General features: G+C 45.6%; 1 protein-coding gene and 1 long non-coding RNA gene across 4 annotated transcripts in view; one reads left to right on the top strand and one right to left on the bottom strand.

The window, feature by feature from the left end:
* Positions 1-24088, top strand: part of LOC108507181 — a 47043-nt gene that overhangs the window by 4969 nt on the left and 17986 nt on the right. The gene's annotated exons all lie outside the window — the stretch shown is intronic.
* PLEKHB2 (pleckstrin homology domain containing B2) lies at positions 10325-23853 on the bottom strand. 3 transcript variants are annotated; one of them, XM_017834873.1, is made up of 8 exons: positions 23791-23853; positions 20781-20828; positions 20028-20180; positions 19186-19288; positions 18252-18291; positions 15985-16074; positions 14733-14847; positions 10325-12683 (listed from the first exon to the last, which is right to left on the bottom strand). In XM_017834873.1, exons 2-8 carry the CDS (start codon positions 20815-20817, stop codon positions 12547-12549), a joined length of 675 nt encoding a protein of 224 aa, XP_017690362.1. In that variant the 5' UTR covers positions 20818-20828; positions 23791-23853; the 3' UTR covers positions 10325-12546. The 3 variants fall into 3 exon arrangements, with proteins under 3 accessions (XP_017690362.1, XP_017690364.1, XP_017690363.1); XM_017834875.1 differs by lacking the exon at positions 23791-23853 and adding an exon at positions 23670-23690; XM_017834874.1 differs by lacking the exon at positions 23791-23853 and adding an exon at positions 20945-21576.

The following is a 24088-nucleotide window of genomic DNA, read 5'->3' as shown; positions in this document are numbered from 1 at the left end:
CTGGTACAACTCCTACATTTGTCATGCAGTGAAGAAAAGCTGTACCAGTGAAGTCAAAGCAACAATGGAAATGGTGTCCCTTCATATGGACTAGCCTGAGCCCCCATCGGGACACTGTGTGTCCCCTGCCTGCTGTGTTTGAGACTGTGGCTGCAGAGCAGGACTCCTGGTTGTTTTGAAAGCCTGCTCCACCTTCAGACTGCAGGCCTGAACAAAGCTGTGCCTTGTGTTTCACATGCCTTGTGACTTTGAGTAGTTGCACAGCAATTTGCAGAAAGCTTGCTGACAATAACACAAATACTGGCTGGCCTCTGCACAGGAATATCCCAACTCTGGGCAGTCAACACAGCACGTAAGCTTCTGTTTCTCTCTTTCTTTGAATCATCTTCCTGCTTCAAATAATCTTCAGAAAAAAAGGATTCAAAACCTGCATATCCAAGTCATATACCCAGTGGTCATGAAGAACTCAAAACAAACAAGATTTGCCTCGTAGCAAGGGAAGGGTTGAGGGAAGGGAGTGGGTGCTGTTGCCTATTGTACTCCTGCAATGGAGTAGGGCCTGGGAAAGTGGCCCTGAGCTGGTATGGGTTAAGCAGAGTGGCATTTTAAGGTTCCTACCCTCTAGCTATACGTAATCAGCTTTTACAATATCAGTTGCTTCTGTACTGCTTCAATCCCTGCTGTGAGGGAGTAATCCAGCCCCTGCAGGATCTTTTGGAAAGAAGGATGGGTTGAAGCTCTGGAGGTTTGATAGTGGACCACCAGTACTTAAAATCTGAGAACTCTGTGTAGTCTGGAGGCCTTTACAGCTGTGCTGAATTACCACTGGTCTAAAATATTGCCAGAATGCATTACTTATCTCTGAAAGCCATTTGTTTTCATGTACTGCACAAAGTAAAACAGGCTCAGGGTTACAAAGAGCTCGGTCTGTGCTGGGGCTGTAATTCTGCTGCACTGATAAATGCTATTGTCACTTAAAAGTGCCATTGTCACTGATGTAACACAGCAGCTCGGGGACCTTCTCCAGCATGGTGGCACAGCACAGGTGCTTGTTTTGCCGATTTTAGGAGCTCTCTAAACACATTCTCTCTTACTGTGAGTATAGCCTATTCCTGAAACAGGTTACCCAGTGAGGTTGTAGACTGCCCATCCTCAGATATTCAAAACCTGACTGGCCACAGTCCTAAGGAACCTGCCCTATTTGACCCTGCTGTGAGCAGGGCATTGGACCAGATGATCTCTAGAAGTGCCTTCCAACCTCAGCCCTTCTGAAAAGGGGTTCAGTGCACAGGGGCACAGTAGTTGGAGCACTGTCTTTGACATAACAACAGAACTCAATGCTCTGCTCTTATTCCAAGAGGTCTATCAACAATCTAACTTCGAAATCTGCATTTCCTGGCTTATGAGATCACCCGTGGAGGTAGAGTCTCATTTCCTGAAATGAAAAGAGCCCAACAGATAAGCAAAGGGCAAGAGCTCGCTCAATCTGTTAGTTATATAAGCACATAAATATAACAGTCACTCTTCTTAGCATAGGTACTTACTCTGTAATTGGTATCACTTAATGTAAAGCGTTGTTCTCCATTTCCCTTCTCGGTTTTAATGGCTGATGTAATTGCAGTTTTGCAAACTGTGGTAGCATACCAATGCAGTCACTTCTGTGCAAAGTTAAGTGCTTAGTACCGTTCATATGTTAGTGTAGCACTTGGATATCACAGAATGGGACCAAATTGTGAATGCAGATGACTGGTTTAGTATCATGAAGGGAACAAATGCTAAGACAGTCCTAGAGAAAGAAATTCACAGTGCTTAAAAATACATATATATTATTATTATTAATAATAATATTTTTCTACACGAACCACAGTTTTTATCAGATACAGAAATTGCTGCCATGTTAACCCAACTACCTGAATTTTCATATGGGACAGGTAGAAAATTCTATTGTAAAGAAGCTCTGCAGAGAGATGCAGAAAAGCTTCAAACTATTTAATAAATTTGGTAAATTCACAACTGCTGTAAGGTGCACATGTCAGGTGCTTGAGCCAGCACTTGAGCTATGGTTGTAGAGCCTGTGGGCAGTATCTGGTTTCATTGAATAGGTTCACCTGTGTCATAACCGACTCAGATATGTGCTCCCCCGAGCTTTGGGGCTGCTGCTGTCTCTGCTTTATTCAGGATGGAAAATGTGCTGCTTTGCACAAATAGCAATCTGATTAATACTGACCCTGCTAGAGGATTAAAATTGCTCCCTCTTCTAAGGTGCTGGCTGTAGTCCCTGGCAGGCTGCAGTGCTCTGCTGTTTCACACAGGTGCCCACCATGTCACACGCAGTCAGCCTTGGCGGGTTACCTGCTTGGTGATTGTCAGTATAAAAGAGATGAGCATAAACTTGCTCTGAAGCTGAGTTCAGGCCTGCACTGAGGATACTGCTTAATCAGAGGAATGTGATAGAAAAGGGGATGTAGAATGGAAAGGAAGGTTTTCATTCAAGCTTGCCTTAGGAATTGATCAAACTCCAATGTTACTTACTTCTTTGTTTTATCATGTCCTATGAGAACCCCTGCCTTCCACCTGGTCTCCTACTGCACAGAGAAGAGCAGAGTTAAAGGTGTGGTGGAGGCACCAGACATGACAGTGGGGGAGAGAACTGATGCCTGTGGATTTGCCACTTGGTGTTACAGATACCCCCTTAAGCTGTGAGGCAAAAGCATGCTGGATAGTGGGAATGTAACCTTAGCTGGGGAGTGAGGATCATCTCTGGAACACTTGCATGTCTTAGTAATGCTTTCAGAAGAGCTGGCCAGAAGAACAAGAGTTTTCCAGCCAGAAATACTTGTTAAAATCTCATCTCTGCCTACTTTGCGCTAGAGAGTGGTGTTTCCAGTTTTGGACTGTGGGGAGAGCGAAGAAATTGCTGTATTCATTGTAAACACTCAGCAGAAGAGCAAAAGCTCCTGCTTGGAAATGCAGGTGAGGTCCTCATGAGAATTGTCCTTTGAAAGCTTTCCACAGAAAAGAATAGGGATTAGCTCTGGTTTGAATATTAACTCAGTCAATTTTGGTAAAAGAAAAGTATGCTTTCATCTGCAGTGAGATTCCAACTAAAATGCTCTCACAACTGCTTATACCAGTGGTATTGTAAGACCTCACAGTCAGTTCAGTGCAGGGACAGGACACTTCCCTTCCCTGGAATTGCTTCACCATGTCTCATTAACTCAGCCTCCCTGGGATTTGATCAAAACCATGATCTCCCCTCCCTACCCATGGTGCCTTCCTGTCTTTAACAGAAACAATCCACCAGAGCTCTGAGCTTCTCATTTTCCCCATGTGCCACTAAAATACGGTGCAGTGTGCTCCAACATCTGTGGATGATTCTATGCATGAAGGAATATATTGATGTCTCTGCAAAACACTGAATTGAGGTCACTTCTGCAGCATTTCATAATACTTCTGATGAAGGGAGAAGCAGACTGGTTTGTTTAGAGCACTGGCATTTCCTTTACTTAAAATGGATCTTTGGGAGCCTTCATTAGCTGTAAAACCAGAGTACCCGCTGGCATGTGGATTCCTTAGTGTTCTGCTCACACTGGTGCAGATCTTGGCCTCTTGTGCACCATGTATTGACAAATCCAGCATTTTGGAGGGTTCCCCCACAAGTGACTAATATATTCTTGGGAGCTTTATGTTTTTACAAAACTGTTGGCCCGTCCAACAACACAAGCACTTGCAGACGCACAATACACACCATTCAAGTCAATGAAGTTATTTCCATGCCTACAATTTAGCACACTGACAGAGCTGGAATAATGGAAATATTTCTGGATTTCTTTTTTGTGTTGAGGACAAAGAAAGCACCAAAAAATGTTCTGCTGAATTGACATATGCCCATCCCTAAAGTAGTTGTGCTATGCATGGGTTGAATTCATGTGAGGTTTTCTGTTGCAATTACATAAGGAAAGCACATCCTAGCCTGGCTGAGCATAGGTGTGTAACTTTAATAGCAATTAGTTCCACTGGTAGGTTATCTGAACAGCTGCCAGGGATATTGATCAGGACAAAAGCTGTTTTGGAATAGTGACATCTGAAACAATTGGTTTTTAAAACAGTCAGAAATATAGCTATTGATTGACTGAAGGGGATTCTTCTGGCCTGTAAGTGTACAATTTTGCTTTCTTAACTCAGCAGGATGCTGTGGTGTGAACTTTGAGAATAATCTTTAAAGAAAGTTTTAAGGGGAAAAAAAAATGCAGCAGATTGAACATCTTTCCAAGAAAATTATGGAGGCATATAGGAAGCCACTGTTCTTTTCCTGATTATTTCTTAGCCTTCCAAATCTGAGATTGAAAACATTACCTAAATGTAATGAGGAAGATGTAAAAAGGGCCATTGTTCAGAATCTCTCTGGAAAGTCCATATGCACATCACTCTTCTGGGAATAGGAACTTTCCTGGGACTGGGAGACAGCCAAGTCACATTTGAAAACTGAGGAACACAGAAATTGAAAATGGTTTGTGGTGCTGAGCAGCTGATTGAAAAATCATTACTAGGATTTTTTCTAGATCTAGGCAAACAGTCCCATGCTAGTGGGAGGGATTTTTCCTGGAAGTGTTTTTTTCAGGCCTCTGATTATACGCCTGCATGTGCAGATTCAGTATGATTCCACGTGCCATCCCATGACAGTACAGTGAACCTGCACGTCAGGAGAAATTTCAGATAGTAAAATGGTGACTTTAGTATTTTTCAGGGAAGTTAAAGAACAATTGTCTCTCTTTCCCCCTTCTTTGTCAGCCAGCTATTGCATAAGCAAATAAATTTAAAGTACTGAAGCCTATAAAGACTCACATTCCAGACATTCAGTTCATGGACTCAGAGTCTGTTATCATGCGTGGTCTGATGTGCATGGCACAGTTGCATCTCCATCTGCTGAGCCAGGCAGCAGTTTGAAAGATGACAACATAAATGAAATGTAGATGATGCTTATGGTGCTGTGAATTGAAGGTAGGCAGTTTCTAAATTGATCCTTCCTGTCTATATAGATCAAATGAGCTTGAAACAGGGAAATTGAAATCTAACATTTCCTTTTAAAAATTTCTGTCTTAAGAGAATTGTGTTTCTTTCCTTTTCCCTCCCCCCAGCCTTGGAATAATGTTCAGTCTATCGGCCCTGTCTGCCTGCATCAGGTGGAGGTTGTGTACCATGGGCCCTCCTGGGGCTCAGGCTTCTGGTTTTGCTGTGTGAATTGTAAGGTGGTGGAGCTCAGTCTGTTTTGGATAAGGAAGGGTTAAAATCTCTTCCAGCCCTCATGTCCTGTATTCTGTGTGTAAAGAAACACTATGCTGTTCTTGAATTGCCAGCCTTGCCCTCTGTATTCTAGGCTGTTTCTCATTTGAACACTGTTAATTGTTGTTTATGATCATATCGAAGGTCTCTGAAAATGTCAGCTCAGACTGATATCCCTGTGTCCTCAGTGCACACACAGAGCAGAACAGCTCACAGCTTTTCATGAACTTTTCTGTTCCTTTAACGTCACCATCTCTTTCGGGAATGGGAGAAGTGAGATGTGACAATGTAAAGTGGCTCTTCCCGACATCATGCAAACTGCCTGTGACAGAGCTGGGAAAACTGACCCAGAACATCCCAGTCCCGGGCTAGAGCTTCCAGCCCATCCTTCTGCGCTAGAGCGCAGGCTGGGGAGAGCCAGGTCCCAGAGCCCTGCTGAGTGTCAGCGGCTCTCGTTCACCTCCTGCGCCAGGCTGAGCACGCCGGGCCAGTCTCTTCCCAGCGCTGCAGGAACACTCCTGGCTGGGGCTGTTCCGGGGGATCTGAGCGTGGTGGGTGCCCCGGGCTCAGACTTGGGGAGTACAAAGCCAGTTCACCTGCTGGCCTGGCAGAGCAGGCAGGAGAACCGAAACACCCCTTCGCTTCCAGCAATAGAAAAATCCCATGACTTTATCATAAACAGCTCTTCAGCTGAAGCAGGTAGGGATTCGAGCGTGGAAATCTGGCATGGAAATGGCCTTCCATTACACTCTCGTCTCTGAGCATTCCCACGAAAAACTGCTGTTGATCGGCGGACGGCTTGAGAAGCGTCGCCTTGCGGAGGTTGCAGCGCTGCCTGCACAGCGAGGCGCTGGGGGTTTTGCTGCCCGTGGACGCGGTTCGTTCCCGTTATCCAGGCTGCGACGGGCAGGGCAGAGCGTTCGGCGCTGCCCTGGGGCCGAGGCACTCGGGGCTGAGGCACTCGGGGCTCCGGCGGCGGGCCCCGGGCCGTGCTCGCCTCACGCCGCCATCGCCGGGGCCGGGGCGCCATCTACGGGCGGCGGCGGCGCTGGGCCGGGCGTGAGGGGAGCCGGGCACGGGGTTTGGCAGAAACACGTAATCAATAGGGTGGGAAGAGACCTTGGAGGTCGAGTGCAGCCTGTGACCGAACACCACCTTGGCACTACACCATGGCACTGAGTGCCGCGTCCAGCCTTTCCTGAAACACTCCAGGGCCGGTGACTCCACCGCCTCGCTGGGCAGCCCAGTCCAATGTCTAATCACCCTTTACGTGAAGAATTTCTTCCTAAGGTCCACCCTAAACTGCACCTGGCACAGCTTGAGACTATGTCCTCTTTTCCTGTTGCCTGGGAGCACAGCCCGACCCCCACCTCACTAAAACCTCTTTTCAGGGAGTTACAGGAAATCCTGCTGGCCTGGAGACCCCGGGGCGGCTGTGCCCTGCCAGGCTGGGAGCGCCCGGAGGCCGATGGGGTGCAGGAGGTGTTGGGGCACAATGTGACTGCTGCTCAGGGTAAGCTCATCTCAGTCCCCCGTACACCTGGCCCCAGAAAGCTCTGGGGGCTTATTGGGGATCACGGGGGTCACTCTTTTTGACTTTACCCGTCATACTTTGCAAAATGCATAGCTAACTGTGATACCTAAAGGGTGTGGAAGATTGGGCGGTATCACTTTGAATCCAGTGGTCAGCCAGGTTAAGTGGAGCATTGTCAGTCTGAAACTTTGCTAACCTGCATCTCAAAAAGTATCATCAAATGGCTCTTAAAATTGAAATTATTAATGCAGATACACTGGAGTTTTTGTTTGCTCTGTGAGTCCTGGAGCCTTTTAGAGATGCCTCAAAGACTCTGAAGCCCATGGTGGTGTTCGGTCATAGGTTGAATTCAATGATTTCAGAGGTCTTTTCCAACCTAATTGTTTGTGGGATTCTGAGATGCCCTGTGGCACTCGAGAGGCTCCAAGCCAGTGTCAGCTGGCTGGGCCCAGCTCAGGTTTGTGGTTAGTGACTGCTCACAGCATAGGAGTGGGGGGACACTTTCAGCTCTGCTGAGATGGAGGGAACAGTGAGCGCTCCACACTCACTGCTGTGTGTTGTAGTAGAACTGCAACAGGAGAGAGGGCCAAAGAAAGGTACTCTTAGGAATACAACCCAAGTTAATTACTGTGGTTGCATTTAGTGACCACAAACAGGACAGGGAATGCAGCAGAAGGGAAAGCAGGAACAGAGTCAAAGCCCATTCTCTCTTCCTATTGGCAGTTCAGGAAGCTGTGGAGCTGCTAAGCCTTGCAGAGCAAATCGAGTTCTCTAACTTGTTCTGGTGCAGAATTTCAGTAAAGGTGGGCTCTGGTGAGCAGGGTTAAGTGTACATGCTGCACTGCTGAGCCTCGTAAATCCGTCATACGGAACTGATAACTGACAAAATAAGCACAGTCAACATAGCATGCTGGGGAGAAAAGCAGTGCATACTCCTACATTAGCTGATGGGTTGAAATAGCAGTTTTGTTTTCATTCCTCCCCCCGTTTAGTTGCTAAAAACCCACCACCCCTCAACAGTAAAAACAAAATGTGCATAAAGCAGGGATAGTGGTTTACAAAATGTACTTTGGTCCTTCTGACTAATAGTTTAATTCCCTGCAAACAGGCAAGATTTTTTGCCTTTAGGAGGTGGAACTAGTTGTGGTCATTTACTGTCTTTGTCAAAGCAAAGTTATTGATTGTACCCAATTGCTCTGAAGCAATTCATAAACAGGAAATACTAACACAGCAACCAGTAGCTTTTTGCTCAGAGCAACATCTGTGCTCCAAACAGCTTAGAGTAATACAAAACAGTACAAATCTGCTGATAACACAGTGTCAAATGGTAAATCTGGATCAATGTTGCATATATCCAAGATTAAGCATTTCTGAGTCAAAGCCTTCAACTGCATTAAAAAAGAAATAGGCCTTAATACTAATCTTGGTATAGTGGTGTTAGTGCAGAGTTACTTTGCTGATTTCAGACATTACATCATGTTTATTAAACGGTAACTGAGATGACTGAGGTACATCAGCCTGAGCTCTAACTCCAACAGACATAGTTGTCTTAGTTCATTTTTCTACCAAGTCAAGTCACCCTTGTAATTGCTTAGGAAAGACTGGAGGGGCACAGAATTTATCCTTGACAAGGTTTCCTTGCCAAGGAAACCTCCTGTAAGCTGACTACATGTTTGAAAAACATACCTGTCTAGTCTAACCACATGAGAAATGTCAGATAAAGGCTAGTAAACATATCAAGACAAAACAATTACACTTAAATATGAATTTTATTTCTAAGGTTATTTTGCTATAAATTAATAATGAGAATGAGGACATATAGTAAAAGCAGCAGTAGATAGGGAGTGCACAAGAACGTAAAGAATCTGGGGGAAACATTTGCATGCTGCCCTCCGTGACTGACACGTATCTTAGTCTCATGTTGAGGAGAAAAAGCCACAAACACATCTGAGGAACACGGGTGTGAATTTTCTCCTCTACTCAACTCGCTTAGTTGGTTCTATCATCTACTGAATCTTCACTGAAGAACAAACAAAACAAAGCCAGTGTTGGATGACATTCAGGGTAGTTCCATCTAGACACAGTTTGGAATGTGCTTCGGCCTGGGAAAGATGTGTCTTTGCTGGAAGTCAGCGCAGTTGCTCTCTACAGAAATGCTTCCCACTCCCTCCTCTCTAGTTCATAAGCCTTTACCCACTCACTAGAAGAGGCTAGCTCTCTAGCCACCCAAGTTCATGCAAAAGAAGCCAATAGCTATGTTTTCACATGTAACTCAGAATTTGGGAGGGGGCTCTGGTTCACCTCTTTAGTGTGGTCAGACTTATCAGAAGACTGAGCCTTCCTACGCCCCTCTTGGGAAGCCTGGCTTTGTCCAGCTGTCCATAACTGAAAGCCCAAAAGTAACTAGTCACAGATGACTTGTGACCTCTGTAAGCACTGACACAGAACCCTGAACGGCCTGTCACTGCTATACAACAGATTTATCCTTACCCCAGAGTGCACACTGCACAAAAACAGTGGTACCTGTGGACCTCCCACAGCTTTCGGGGGGTCAAGTATTGGGCACCAGGTAGGAAAGCTTGTGCTTGGATACTATGCAGATATAACTGGAATTACAGAGTCATGAATAGCACCATTCAGAAACAAATATCATTTCAATCTGCTTTGAAAATGATCTTGCCATGCCTGCTGCCTCTTCCCATCACTATGGTACCACCTGTCTGCAGAAAGAACCTTGCATGGCAGTGCCTTCAAACCCCGAATCCCCTCTGGCCCTGCTCCTTCAGCTCACACCAGCTGCAGATACATGAAGTACTGGGCTGGGCAGAGACAGGCTACAGAGTCATGACTGTGTATCCAGCCAGACATTATTCCAGATCTGACCAAACCTCCACTCTGTTCCTGAGCAACAGGAGACACAGCCATGTCTTCAGGAAGCAAGTCTGAGCTTCAACACGCAGTGACCAGGTGGCAAGCCCTATGCTGTGGCTGTGTGCACCAGGACATTGCCACTTGTGTTTCTGCAGGGAGATCAGAAAGGCTGCAAGCACCTGCATTTAGATAACTGTGATCTTGAATTTATGCTCTAGCACAGTTTTGTACATTTGCTTTCTGGCTTCTAAACGCCTATGCTACTAAGATGGAAAAGTAGCTCATGACTTTTGTATAAAAGCAGCCTTTTGTTTCCAAGATGGAACTAGATACTTTGGCTTCAATTTGTAATGTGTTTTTCCATTTAGAAGGGATAAGGTTATTTTTTTAATGGAAAATTACTTCAATTTGAACTTTAAAAAAGATAATTTCTTACTTTGAATTCAACCCAGGAATGTTTTGCAATCAACAGTCTTTATTTTATATACTTCAGTTGAAGAAACTGGGGACCTGGACAGAGTTATCTCCTGAAAGCACAAGAGACATGTTCCCCTGCTGTGATCATCAGCTCTTGCGGAAAAAAACCACCAAAACCCCCCAGATGATTCACTTTGTGTGACCCCTTCCCAATCATCACAAAATTAAAAAAAATCACATGATGTTCAATTGTTTTATTCTCCCCCACTCCTCACAAGTTAAGAACCACAGAGGGAGAAGAGGTAAAGATATTCTGCAAAACTCGTTATATTGCAAAGCGCAAACGAAACAGCAGCATAGACTTGTAATCAACTTCAAGGTTATCTCAAGGATTAGAAAAGGTAGATGTTTGTTCACTTACATTCCAGTCACCATCCCTTTCTGACCTCAAGGGTACCAGGCCTCTAAGAGACCTTCAGTACTGTACCCCAATTTCTTTTGGTTTAGACTAGAAATAAGAAACTTCCACTTTAGTCCTCTTTTGCACCTCCAACAAGTCCTTTCAGTACACCCCACTGGCAGAACATGTGCAGCTGTGTTAAACTGTGAAAGGACATGCATGCACATTGGTGTACAGCTCCAGCCAAAGTCTCCTGAAAGCAGTTTACATTCCCTGCATTAGGCCCACTCTTAATAATGCAGCCAAGACTACATCTGTCTGTTTACTTCCAATGATTCCAAGTGGTTTAGTTGGTCCTAAGAGTCACGAAAGCTTAGTGCTTCCCCTGGCTGCTACCCAAACCCTTGTCCAACCCTCTGTTGCTTAAACAGGTAGGATGGAGCCCAGAGAGCTTTAGGATGAAACGGAAAAAGTTGGGACTTGATCTAAATTTATATGGGTGCAAGTTCTCATCTATTTTCATCTTCCCTGACATACCTGAAACCCCGTGAATCATAAGGAAATTAACCTATTTCTGAATGAAAGCATAAGAAAGACTTAACATTAAAACAATACCAATACAGAAAGCTAAAAGTGCAAGTATAAAAATAAGTCCTCTTACTCTAAGAACTCAACTTAGGCACCCTGCCTCTTTCACTTGAATAAGAAAGCAAGTGCATTTCTTCAGAACTTTCTTTCCCCTGCCAAGCACAGCTCAGCATGGATTATAACAGGATGGGTAACAGGCCACGTAACACACAAACCAGCTGCACTCCAGCTGACAGTCATAGCACAGCAGCCTGCAGGGGCACACTGTGTGAGGGAACCAGGCATACAAACAAAGGTTCCTTGGAGTGTTTTCCACAACAAGTCATGAAGGGGAGAGGAGACCTGCTGAATGTGAGGGGGAAGTGTGCACAGAACAAATCCAGGCTCAGCTGTGCTCAAAACTAGTTGCAAACAAGGAACCTGGTTAAGGAAACCTTGGCGGCTGCAAGGCAGACACCCCATCCTAACCCTGGCAAGGCAGCTGATATCAAAGTGCCTGTGTGCAAGGACTACTTGTGCTGCTAGTCTCTGCCCTCCTGACTGTTCCTGCCTGCAGAGGAGCTGGTAGCCCCAACAGGGCAAGGGTTGTCCACATTAGTTCTGCTCCTGCAGACTCTGCAGAGGGACAGCAGTGAGGAGCAGACACTGCACCATGGCCTCTTCCTCAGCAATGCAGCTGGTCTGAGGCGACCGCTCTACAGACAAGGAAGACCACGTGCAAAGTAAAGATCTGCTGCTTCCATCTGACCAGAGAAGAGTGGTTCAGGATAAAGAGGGAAGTGCAATAACAAACATTGGTCTTCCTTGCCACTGGTCATTCACATTTCTGGGAGAATAAAAGAACTGAGGAGTGCTGCCACCTCTTAGTGGTTTGCTTATGTGTTCTCAAAGACAACCTCACCTAGATGGTGTGAGAGGCAGGTACAGGACTCCACCTAAGAAAACACACTACCATCTGCAGGCAAGTCTGAAAACAAAACCATCCTCAAGCACGGCAGACTACCTAACGCTAAGGAGTTTCTGCTGAGCTGTAGGTTTGTCCAGGGAATGTTTAGAAGCCAGTAGTATGTATATACTGATGCAGGGCTCCTGTAAACCTCTTGTTTGGACCAGATCTTAGACCACCCAAAAAATCCATTTTTTTCTATGGCGTTTACAATAACAGTCTGTTCATAAAGCAGGTGACTGTTGACTGCTACCATGTGACATTGGTGCTCATATTGATCCTTATAACTCCAAATATCAGAATTCAAGAGCAGCACATGCCATCTCCAATCACTTAACTAAATGGTGCCTTTAAACTCTCATTAAGACAGTTAAGAATCAGTTATTAAGATGTCACTACTGAAAAATAACTATTGCATTTCTTAAAGTTTAACAGTAAACAACATTGCCAATATATTATTGCACACAATAAAGGTTTTTGGAACTACAGAGATAAGGAAGGGGTAACCTAGAAGACCCAGAACAATGATCCCAGGGCCATTCCAGTTGCTGCTCCAGCAAGCATTCCCAGAGCAAGATCTCCATCGCTGTCACGGTAACGCTCTCGAATGATGACATGGTTTGCAGGAGGTTGGCCATAAGGTCCTAGGAAATAAGAGATTGTTAGGAGGAGGGCAAAAGAAATGTGTATCTAAATACCATGCATTGCAATTCACCCTCTTCCTTCAGCTGCACACTACAGTGATGACACTACAGAGGTAGAATCCATTTCTGCTTTGGATTCAGCCTTCGCATTAATTAAATAAGTCCAGGGGCCTAGCAACACTTCTAGCCTTGTAAGGGCTTAATATCTGTGAGGAAAACTCATCACAAATGTAAAACAACATTGTTCTGCAAAGAACTTATGAATTGCTTGTATCATACTATCAAACACTTTGTGGATTTAATGAAAGAAATGGGTCTAAAAACTTATTCAGCCTTGAAGTTACAGCAAATAGAGTAGTTCCCCCCCCCAAAAAAAAGGAAATCTTTGGCATCTCTTAAGCCAGCAGTTTATCAGAAACTGTGTATCAGTTATTTACTCTACATTTACTGCCTAGTGCTTCAATTCACCCTTCACATCCTGGACTGATCTGTGGTGTGGTGACAGCTGCTACATTTCTTTTCAAACTGGCCCAGTAGTAAGGAATTACCTAAGACTCAAGAAACCACCAACTGATCGTTGTTCTGCACCAGACTTGTACAAGCCCCACCTGTCATGTTTTCTGACTTAGCTCCTACCTGCAAATTAAACATAAGAGTACTGCTCTCCCTTCCAGACGTTTCAAGAATATTAAATACTCTTGAAAATCCCACAATGTTTTTTTGTAACAAATTGTGAAGAAATCCAACTAATACAACTGGAAAAGGTTTTCACTGACTCTCAACAACGCATGACCTCATGAGAAGGATTATGTCACTTCAGAGAATGAGCAATGGAGCCCAAAGTACAGGGGTTTAAGTTGGTTGCTGGGGTGAACCTGTATCCTAAGTTTTAGTTGCAGTGACCCTGGTGAAGGAAAACATCAAGCCTTGGTTACTGTGCCCAACCTGTAACTAGTACCTTAACACAGCAGACTTGCAAACTGTTCAGTAGAGTTACTGCTTGATGCTGCATCGTTATTACACAGGTTTCTGAGCCTTGATTTACTTGCTGGAAATTATTAAAAATGGTTCTTGGGACTTTCAACAAGCTGTTGCTTTTCAGCTGCAGAGAACCTACAGAACCCACCTTCCTCTGTGTTTGCATGTATATATTCTGTATCTTTGGACTTCACTAACTTAGATGAAGAAAACTTTAAAAGTTTTAGACTGATGCACCTCCCTTGTAATAACAAATGGAAAAGGCAAGTGAAATAACCTGACAAATGCCAAATGGAAAACAACATCTCCCTCGAAACTGGAAAAAAGTCTCAATAGATATTCTTGTTTGCGAAGCCAGATCATAAGCAATTAGTAAGTTAAATCTCATTTACATTACCATGCTATTCTAAAGCTCCAATTCTGTAGGAACGGGTCTCCCTATGCAAAACTAACCCTAAATTAAGGCAACTACAATTAAAAGCACACCTTACAATTTTACTCTTTCCTCCTGCTACTGGGCTTGAAAGCTATATAAAAACCTGAACAGAGTAACAGAAGATTTCACAAGGCTGAAATGCTGCCTTATAGCAATTCCAGCACGTGGGGAAGGAACCAGCTACAATCTTGCTTTGGGAGTGGATTTACCTTTGAAACTTGCATTTAAATAATGAAGCTAGGTATAAGAGCAACAAATCAAATGAATGAAAAGCTCCATCAATGGAGTACTGAATCACGGAATCACATCTTGTTCTGGCTCTTGTACCTTTCCTTAGGAAACATGCTAGTTAGAGAGTTCTGTGTACTTCAAAGAGAGTTTATGAAGTAATTTAACTATGCTTTGATCATAGAGGGAAGGTTAAATCCCTTAATACCAAATTTCACTGCACTTGGATTGTTGTGAAAGGGTGAAAGAACTTGTTTCCAGTTACAAGTTCAGGTTTCTTTCTTTGTACCCCTCTGCTGTGCAGGAGTGGTGGCTGGTAAAGGATGGTGATTAACAGAGTTAAAGCCAGAAAGACTGACTCAAATGGGTTCTATGGGAAGGTGAAGGATGTGGCTGACACTGATTACCTTGGTATGGATACTGATAGGGAACAGCATAGGCTTGTCCATTGGAGGTGTAGAAGAGCTGAGGCCCCACGGGGGGATATGCACCGTTGTACTGATCGTAGCCATAGCCATAAACCTGGGGAGATTAAACATGGCCATTACACAAGTGTTCCTTGCTGTGTAGCCAGTTAAGCATATTGTTCACCTTGCCTTCCTTTCTAATGTAGTTAGAGGTTCACTAAATTATCCAGTCTGTATGATATAGCCTGTCTACTCCCTGGAAAGGATTCAGAATGGCTGCTTGAAAAAATAAGTCCTCCTAAGCAGCATTCACTCTCCACTCTTCCTGGATACGGAATGGCAGAGGCAGGGCCTGAATCATCAGGCAGAGCCATAGCAGCCTTACCACTTTCTCCTCTCTGCCCTCATGCCAACAATGGCTCTGGAGAGCTTGGAAGTGCCAGGAAGACAGAAGTTGACCCCAAGAAACCCCAACCAACCTTCCTCTAGCACACTGCAAATTAATGTCAGGTTTAGGACAAATACTCTGTAGCCGTATGTTTTGGAAGCAATTTTGTTCTCCAAAAGGGGAGGCCCACAGAGGAGGCTTCCAGTACCACATCTAGTTCTTAACAACTAACAGCAAGGGGCTGGAGCAGAGCACCTGTAGTGCAAAAAGCAATACTACTCCAGACTATCCCTGCACATATTACTGCACATCAATCAGAACATCCAGAAATCCCCAGTTGATTCTGCCCCAGGGCTGCTCCTGCACTGCAAAAGAGCTGTGTATCCAGGAACTGGAGTTATTTTGTTGCCATGACATCTTGGATACAACAAAATCCTTCTGTGTTAAAAGTGACAGCTCCAGTCATTAAATCCTATTTTTAAAACTCCTGATCTGATATCTTTTCAGTGCTTACACAATGTGAAAGTGTAGTCACACCTTCTTTATGTTAGAGGCTGCATGGCTAATATCTTTCAAGATTAGCCAAATAAATTCTGCCCTGTCTCTAAGAAGCTTTATTTTCCAAGTTCACTGAGCAGCCATCGCTTTATACACCTCCCAAACAAATCTGCCTTGTCCCTTTCAGAGGAATTCCATCTCAAATAAGTGACGATAGACAGTTAGTGCCTTACTCTCTGCTGTTGTACAAGCTTTAAAGCTGGATATGACAATACAACACAACACTTTGCGTGTACAGTCTGAGTGCTTGAAGGAGGCTGCTTCTGCTGCCTCACTCACTTACACGTTCCTGACTGCGACTCTTACCTCAGGTGATGGTGTGGCATAAGCTGTGTAGGGAGGAGGGGCCGAGGAAATGGCTGTCTCATCATACATCACATCAGATCCCACGTAGCCCTAAACACCATGGAAAGACAGCAGTTATCACCTTTTCCTACAGACTGGCAGCTGCAGTAGTGCAAGGATTAAACTTGAAGACCCCAAAGCAGAAGTAACCTTTAGCCGTGCTGCATGTTAAAAAAGCAGTGAGTACCTTAAAAAGGCTGCAAAAAGAAAGTACTTGGAGAGCAGACCTGGGAGAATACAAATGCCTGATCAATCACAGGAAGGAGCCATAAAATTTCTCCCTCTGTGTGTACACACACAAGCATATGTGTACATGTAAGCACACCAGCTCCTTCCATCATTTCATAAGCTCAGATTTAGAAACTGCCCCCTCGTTCATCCTCTATTTTCAGATAAATAAGTCTTCCCAACTAAGCTGGCTGCATCCTGGCACCCTACAGTGGTATCACCAAGTTCTGCAAGAGCAGATAAAAGCAAAAAATGCAGCAGCCAAAAGTGGCACCTGAGGCAAGAGTGATAACTTACTTGAATCCATCTAGAAGGAGCTCTCAAAGATAATTAAGGTTCTTACAGTACCCTTAGTATTCTTGCCCCTAATATCTGAAACTACAGTGATGCTCTTAGTGCCCTTTCTCAAGACAAAATGCAGCTTCCTTTTTTAATTCACAAGTGAATACTTCAATAACTCAATAGCCAACGTTCTATTGTCTCCTGGACTAATGAAAGGCATTTGAGAGCATACTATGGTTATATCTCAGGTCAAACTTATGGTGCAGATTCTAAGGATTGCTTGAACACGTTAAAATACTCTTTGAAGCGGTGTTTCCGTCACCTGAGGAATCAGCTCACATCTTATCAGTAAAGGTGTCCTGCCACAGGGAGCTCTGTACAGGCAAATGCACAAGCCTGCAAACATCTGTAAATGACACAGTTCTCAAAGCTACAGTCACCCTGCTATTCCAGTTAAGTCAGGAGGCACTGCTGGATGCCTGGAATTTTTGAAAGCTGTGTCAGACACCTACAGATGGGCTCAAACCCAGTTACCTGGTTAGTCAAAGTCCTTGTTGGAGACCTTTAATAGCTTTAAAAAAGTGCTAATTTATGACAGTGCTTGTGCAGAGAGCTACCTGCCCTACTTTGAGTAGCAGGGGCCTGCCTTGGCACTGCCAAGTCCTGAGCCATCTGACAGCTGTGTCAGAGGCATGGAAACAGGAGCTGAAACCAGAAGTCACTGTCTCACACACAGGTGAGATAAAGCCCCTAGAACTAGAGCAGACACTCCACGAGTGCTGTGTCCTCTGCGTGAGGACAAATCCTTCATTTCTCATCTAAGGCCACAGGCAGTGTAGCACGGCTGCAGTCAGAGGCAATTGTGTCCAGGGGAGTCTTGCCATGACAAGTGTTTGCTTTGGGTATCCACAAATCTGAGTTATATCATCTGACAGATGCCTCAGTACAGTGGCAATGTTAATGTGACCCATCAAAAACCGAGATAGGTTTCCACAAAACCCAGCATTTCCCCTGAAACAGAAACACCTCGGGTTGGTTCAGTCTAGCCACTGCAGCGTACTCTGGAAGGCGGTCTAGAGGAAAAACAAGTTAGCAATACCCACAAGTGGGTGGATGTGGTTGCCCAAAGATACAGTTCTCTATAAGACTCACAGAAAGGATTTTATGATTCCTGATCCTCTCCACAGCTAACATGCCAATGCAGAAATAATATATCCTCCTCAGCATGGCTGCACTCCCCTCCAAGCATCTCTTGCTCCTCCCCTAGTCTCTGTCAAGAAGCATCCCAGGGTGTGATGGATGCACATTAACAAGCAGCTGCTGTGCACTAAGCTTCCCTTAGGACTGCACCCACCTGGGAGGCAACAAACACTAGGAGTGGAAAGTGCATTTTTACTGCTTGCGGAAGGCTTACTTGTTGCCTGCAGCCTCATGCCAACTTTTCTTACAGAACAGCTTCACAAACATTCACTTCCAGAGAAATCATTCCCTGAAATCACTCATTTCCACCATGCCTGGACTTAGCTGCAAGGATGACACGTTCTTATGATCCAGAGGATCATTCTGCTCCCCACCTACAAGCTTTACCATCATGCCCATGACCCTGTTTTTCTCTAGCAGAAAAGAACGGAAACACGATTTCAGAAGTAAACTGCTGGACCACACATTACACTGATACACTGTGTCTCTATCATATAAAGTCTAGGTAGGACACTCACAGTGTTTGTTCTGGCATCCTGGAGAGCAATTTTCCATGCCCTGCAAAAAAAACCCCGTTGGTCAGTGGAACAGTGATAAAAATTAATGCCACCTTTTTCTTTTGGCCTATGAAACAAACAAGGTTAGCAAGCAGAGGGACTGCAGAGTTTAAGACACAGCATGTGTCAAAGCCTGATGATACACTAAAATGAATGCACGAGTGTTACACCAAGACTGAGAAATAATTACTTTCTTTGCAGAGGTAAGAATGAGGAGGAACAGGAGAAGGAACGGATGCAGTTTTGAAAGTCCTCACTGCAAGCACAACAGGGAGGAAATGTGCAGTTGTGCTTAGGATAAGAATAGGAAGAGATGCACCAGGGAAGTTGTATCCCCCACCTGAACAGTTCCTCTGTGCTGACTAGAGTGTAGGTCTTGATGCTGTTATTGCAGTTGAACAGGAGGTCCATACCCCTTACACAGATCCTCCCATGCCACAGCCCTGGGAGCAGGCTCAGTGCACCTCACAAACTTGGCAAACACTGGTGATAGCTGTTATCTAACTCCACACAGTCAAGCTCAGCTGAGAGTTCAAAAAAATGGAGTATTCTTCCTTTTGCTACTGACTGGGATGTCCTCGAGCTATGCAGAGTCATATACTACTTGAAGAATGGCACAAGTCTCGCATATTAATTGTATTAATCAGATTCTTCTGCTCCTCCTCATTCTTCAGTGTTTTCAGTGACTTAACTTGCAGTTAGTCTGCATTAGCTAGGCAACTTCTTAAAGGAGAGCAATGGGGTTTTTTGTCATTGAGAGTCTGCTTTTACTTGCTTGAAAACCTTCTTAAAACATGTCTCAAAGTTTGAAGGAAGGAAAATGATTAGAGAGAGAGAGATAAAGAGAGATAAAGGAGAGAAAGGCAGCAGAAACATTATTCTCTGGCAAACTTACAGGCAGTCATCTGCACTCTCAGCACAGAGGTTGACTGTCTTCCCATCACGGCAAACAATCTGCAGTAAACAGTCTCTCTGCTTCCCCTCTGGAGGCTGGAAATCTGAGTCAGAAAAAAGAGAGGAGTTATGAAGTATCTATAACCAGAATCTCATGATCACATTTACAAGAAGGGAGTCAGTTTAAGCAACAACAAAATAAATTAGGGCCAGTTGTAGCTGCCTTCCATGGCATCAGAACAAGGTACAGAAGGAAACAACCTGTTCTTGTTCTTTACAGTGTCCTGAAAGTAAACAGCTCCGAATGCCTTTCCTAAGAAATGCAAGTGTCTTACAGCAGAACCCATCCATACTTAGCTAAAAGTACTCTCTAGCACTTATGTCCTTCCCTTGTGTCAGCATCAAGTGGAGCACTAACAAATGCTAAAAGTGAACTTAGGAAAAAACTCTGCTGAGGTTTCCCATTTCTAGTCCTGCCTCTCACTCGAGCCAGTGCTATGGTTACGCCAGGAACACTCTATAATCGCACTACATAATCACTGCTGTGAACGTGCCATTCTCATCTGCATGCACCATACACTGTCCTCACTGAGTTCTAAGAGGAAGCACCAAACCCTAACCTAACCTATCACACGGTGAAACCATGCCCCGGGTGTCTGTAAAGGAATTTAGGAGTTGGTGGGGTTGGGGTTGTTCAGGGGTGTGGGGGGATTCAAGAACAATGAAGTCCTGCGCTTCTTGGACATGTTTACTTCTGCAGTAGTGCTGTAAATGGTGTGCTGAGCAGGCACTGAAGGTGTAAAGAACCTCTGGATACATAAATCCTGAAGGTTTCATTATTACCTCGACATTCATTCCCCACTCTGAGGTTGATGCAGTGGATTCGCATGTGGATCTTATCTTCTAGATCATGGCGATTTTGATCATCGTAGAATATCAAGCGGCCGTCAGACCACAGATCAAACCAGTTCTTCTTCCAGCGGCGTAAAATAGTACCTTAAAAATCAGACAGTCACTTTTGAGGGCACACATTGGGAAGTATTTGTGTCCTAAAGTTAATAGAAAATAAACCAAGAAATCCTTCACAGTTGTCCCAGACATTCCAAGGTGCCAAGCAAAATCCTCTACTACAACATCCCCACTTGGGAACATTCTAGAATTGGGTTCCATGTTTTACTTAGGATTCAAAGGAAAACTGGGTTTATTTTAAGTGCAAAACCTGACCCTTGAGTTCCAATTTGCTGCAGGAACAAGCAGAGAGCATGACTAATTGAAGACATTAAGTCAGGGTGTCAGGGAAAGTTTCCAAGTCTCCACTTATACAGAGCAGCATCTGAAGCTGAATGCCAGTCAGACATCTCAGATATGGTATATCCTGTTTCCCAGTTGTGTACCCAAAGGTCACATGGGAATGCTGTCATGACAGGTCATTTTGTGACGTGTCCCAGAACTAGGAAAAAAAAACTCCAACCCAGAAACAAAAAAGCCCCACAGAGCTGGAGGCTTGTTTTAAGAAAACCTGGGAATTACTAAGCTCTGATGTTATCTGAAGAAGTCACAGTGGGGAGAAAAGGAGGAGAAAGACCCGTGACTTACTTTGCCGGAGCAGCCATCCGCTCTTCACAAATGCCATTGTTGCTTAATCTAGTGGACAGAAGAGGAAGGTGAGGGGGAGAAAAGCAGTTTTCAGTATTTCACAATAATACATTAGAAAGAGGCATCTCAGTATCACCTATTTTAGCTGCATGTACCCAGCTCACCCTGCAGAGAGACACGGTGGATCTCAGCTGAAGAGACTCAGCAAGGCACAACCAGTATCCGAGGACTTTAGAAACGCGTGAGTGTAGCGATCCAATGGACTGCCAGAGACCACTCTAACTGGAAAATGCACTTGGAGCTACTGCTCTTAGAAAATGGGGAAGAGACAGACTGGAGTGACTGCTTCCTGACTCACCACCAGTTCCTTTCAAAGCTGTTCTCTCCGCATACGTGTACTTCCTGCATTCTCAAGTTACTAAGCACCGTCACTTCTACCCTACCTCTCTTTTTCTGTACTTCCTCTTCTGTGTTTTGCATTCACTGGCTCAAAGTCCAGCCAAAACAAAAGCTGACACAGTTTTATCTCAAACAGGAAGGAGAAAGCGGTTTTTATGACTTGTATTTCTTTCGAATCATCTCTAGCTCCCTCCAAGAAGAATTAAAATAAGTAAAAGTTAAGCCCATAAAGATTCTCATTTCTCCTCAGCTTTCAAATGAAGCCTGAAATGGGATGGCAAGGACTCTGCGTTAAATTCAGGTTATCACGCGTGACATTAAGCACTCAGCCACCACACTCTGGTTTATGAGCATGCTGAAAAAAAGAGATCAAGCATAGGATATATTGGAAAATGAGTTTTTATTTTATAGCCTAATGGCATTCTGATTATTGTTTTAAAATGGATTAATAAAAACTCAACTATCTGGGTGCAATTGAACTAGAAAAGAACAGAAGCATTTTAAGTCTCCCTTGAGAAGGCTGCTTTTTAGAAATTATCTGCGGGGCCTGTAAGCCAGTATGAGAGACAGATACTGGAACCTACCAGATAACACTACTTGTAGCAGCATAAAGTGGGGTGGGGGGTGGAAGGAGGCATAGTAGATTTGATAGACAGGAGAGCTCCTCCCAGACAAAGGAGTGTGTTTAAAGCTGAGGAGGAGGGAGAAAAAGAAGAGAGCTTTGTAATATTCTAGTAAAATGTAAAGTTAGTAAGCATCCAGTTATTTTCCAAGAGATGCATATATCCCATTTACTGGGTATTACTTGGGGCTGTGTCCTCTCCAGAGTACTGGGCAACACTGTAGCACGCAGGACTACAGCCATCAGGATTTCACATTTAAGGAGTGCCATATCCAGCACAAGCTCGGGTGTGATGGTGGGAACCACCTGCAGGTAAACTTTAGACTCCACGATAAACCTCTTACTCCTGGCTTTTGAACCAGCTCACTGGGAAAACAAACATTTAGCTGACAGCCCACTGACATCCTGTCCTGCTTTAATCACTCTCTCCTGCTCTGGGGTCTAAGCAGGCTCTTGTCACTTGTACAGGGAGTGAGCTTTAGAAACAGAGGGCAATTTATCTTCCAAAGTAACAATACGGTACAAAGGACCTGAGTTTCCTCTCCCAGCACCCCAGTATATGATTACAGAGTCTCACAAAGGCTCACACAGAGAATGTCTCAGAGATATCTCGGGCTACAACAGCAAAGGAGGCTTCAGCAGCTGTACAGCACCTTGCATGTAACCTCAGATGCAACAACTACCTTTTCCCAACACAGAATTTAAGTGCCCAAAACTTCAGCTCTGGATAGTGAGCAAGGAATCACACAGAACAATCTGTCAGCACTTAAAGGAGGAGGTGCAAAACAATTAGGTATTCTTCTTGGGTCCTTTTTAAGCACAAAGGCTCACTTGAAGTCCTATACAGTATTCACAGTCCACCCACATGATGTTTAAAAGTGTATTTGCAGAGCTGGAAGTTACCCTGACAAGATCAGATGCATCTGAGTAGTATATACTTGGTAAACTAGCTCAGTGCCACCAAAATGAAAAATGAGATTTAACCAAAGATAGATCAATTTATCACCAACCTCAATAAAAGTGCCTTGGTGACTGAAATAAAAGTGGTAGCGCTCTAAACTGAACTCAAGTTAAGAGTAAATGCAGCAAAGGGGTGGGACTATTCCTTCCTGCTCCCTGGAACAGCAATTTTCTGCACAGAATATAATGTAGAATATCCAAGTCTTTTCGAGTTTCCTTCTTGTTCTCAAACCCAGTTGGCTGGTAGGAAAAACAAACTTGAAAACAAATTAGGTGTTTCTACCTACAGCTTGTAATCACTAGAGCAGTTCTGAACAATGCATTTGAATTAAGAGTGGACCCGATCCTGCAACCCGTGGAGATGGAAAGGGTTTAGCCACAGAGACCTGGCCGTGGAGCTCAGTCCCGGAGACAAGCGGTGCCCACAGACACCTCACTGAGACTTTATTCCCAAACTTCAGGTGGAGCTCACGAAGCTCAGAGGAGTGTTCAAACGTAACCCGCGTCCTCCCCCTTTAAACTGAGCAAGTTTTCTATTTTTGGAGCTCCCTGGCTGCGCACCAGCTGCGCGCAGGCCCTTTCCCCGGGAGCCGTCTGTGCTTTCCGAGCCGGTGCTCGGCACTCCCGGGGCTGCGGCTCCGCTCCAGCCCCGCCCGGGACTCGGCGGGCAGTGCCCGGTCCCCCTCTCCTGTCCCACGGGGCACAGCACCGCGCACAGCCCCCTGGGCCCCGGGACCGCCGGGGCGGCGGCCGCTTGTCCGCGGCTCCGCTCCGTGCCCGCTGGGCTGGGCCGGGCCGGGCTGGGCCGGGCCGGGCCGCGCTGCGCCCAGAGCCGCGTCTCGCCCTCCCCGCTCCCGACGCCGGGCCCCGGCCGCGCTCCCTCTTCCGGCCCGGCCGGCCCCGCTGACCTTCGCGGGGCCCGGGCCGGGCTGAGCCCCCAGAGCCCTCGGGCCGTGCCCGGGCAGCGCCGCTCCCACCCCGCGGCCCCCGGGCGGTGCCGGGTCCCCGCCGCCCCCGCGCCCCCCGTACCTGCCGCCGCCGCCGGCCCCGCTCCGCCCCGGGCAGGCCGGCCCCTCCTGACGTCAGTCGGCCCGCACCGCCCCGGCCGGGCCGCCCCGGCCCCGCTCCCCGCTCCGAGCCCCGGCCGCCGGCGGTGGAACGTGCCCGGCCCCGCGCGGGCACAGCGGGAAGGGCCGGGAAAAGCTCGGATCCAGCGGGGAAGGGCCGGGAAAAGCTCGGATCCAGCGGGGAAGGCCAGGAAAAGCTCGGATCCAGCGGGGAAGGCCAGGAAAAGCTCGGATCCAGCGGGGAAGGCGCGGGGCGGGAT

This window comes from Lepidothrix coronata, unplaced genomic scaffold, assembly GCF_001604755.1.
Source record: "Lepidothrix coronata isolate B3197 unplaced genomic scaffold, Lepidothrix_coronata-1.0 Scaffold243, whole genome shotgun sequence".
In the NCBI taxonomy this organism is placed as follows: domain Eukaryota; kingdom Metazoa; phylum Chordata; class Aves; order Passeriformes; family Pipridae; genus Lepidothrix; species Lepidothrix coronata.
Note: the sequence above shows the minus strand (reverse complement) of the source record. Positions and strands in the feature narration are given on the sequence as shown.

Coding starts and splice junctions, on each gene's coding strand:
- PLEKHB2 (XM_017834873.1), bottom strand. CDS start 20,817: ATGGCATTTGTGAAGAGCGGATGGCTGCTCCGGCAAA. Junction 19,289..20,027: donor AGTGGGGAATGAATGTCGAG/GTAATAATGAAA, acceptor TTTCTGACTCAG/ATTTCCAGCCTCCAGAGGGG. Junction 16,075..18,251: donor AGGATGCCAGAACAAACACT/GTGAGTGTCCTA, acceptor CATGGTGTTTAG/GGCTACGTGGGATCTGATGT.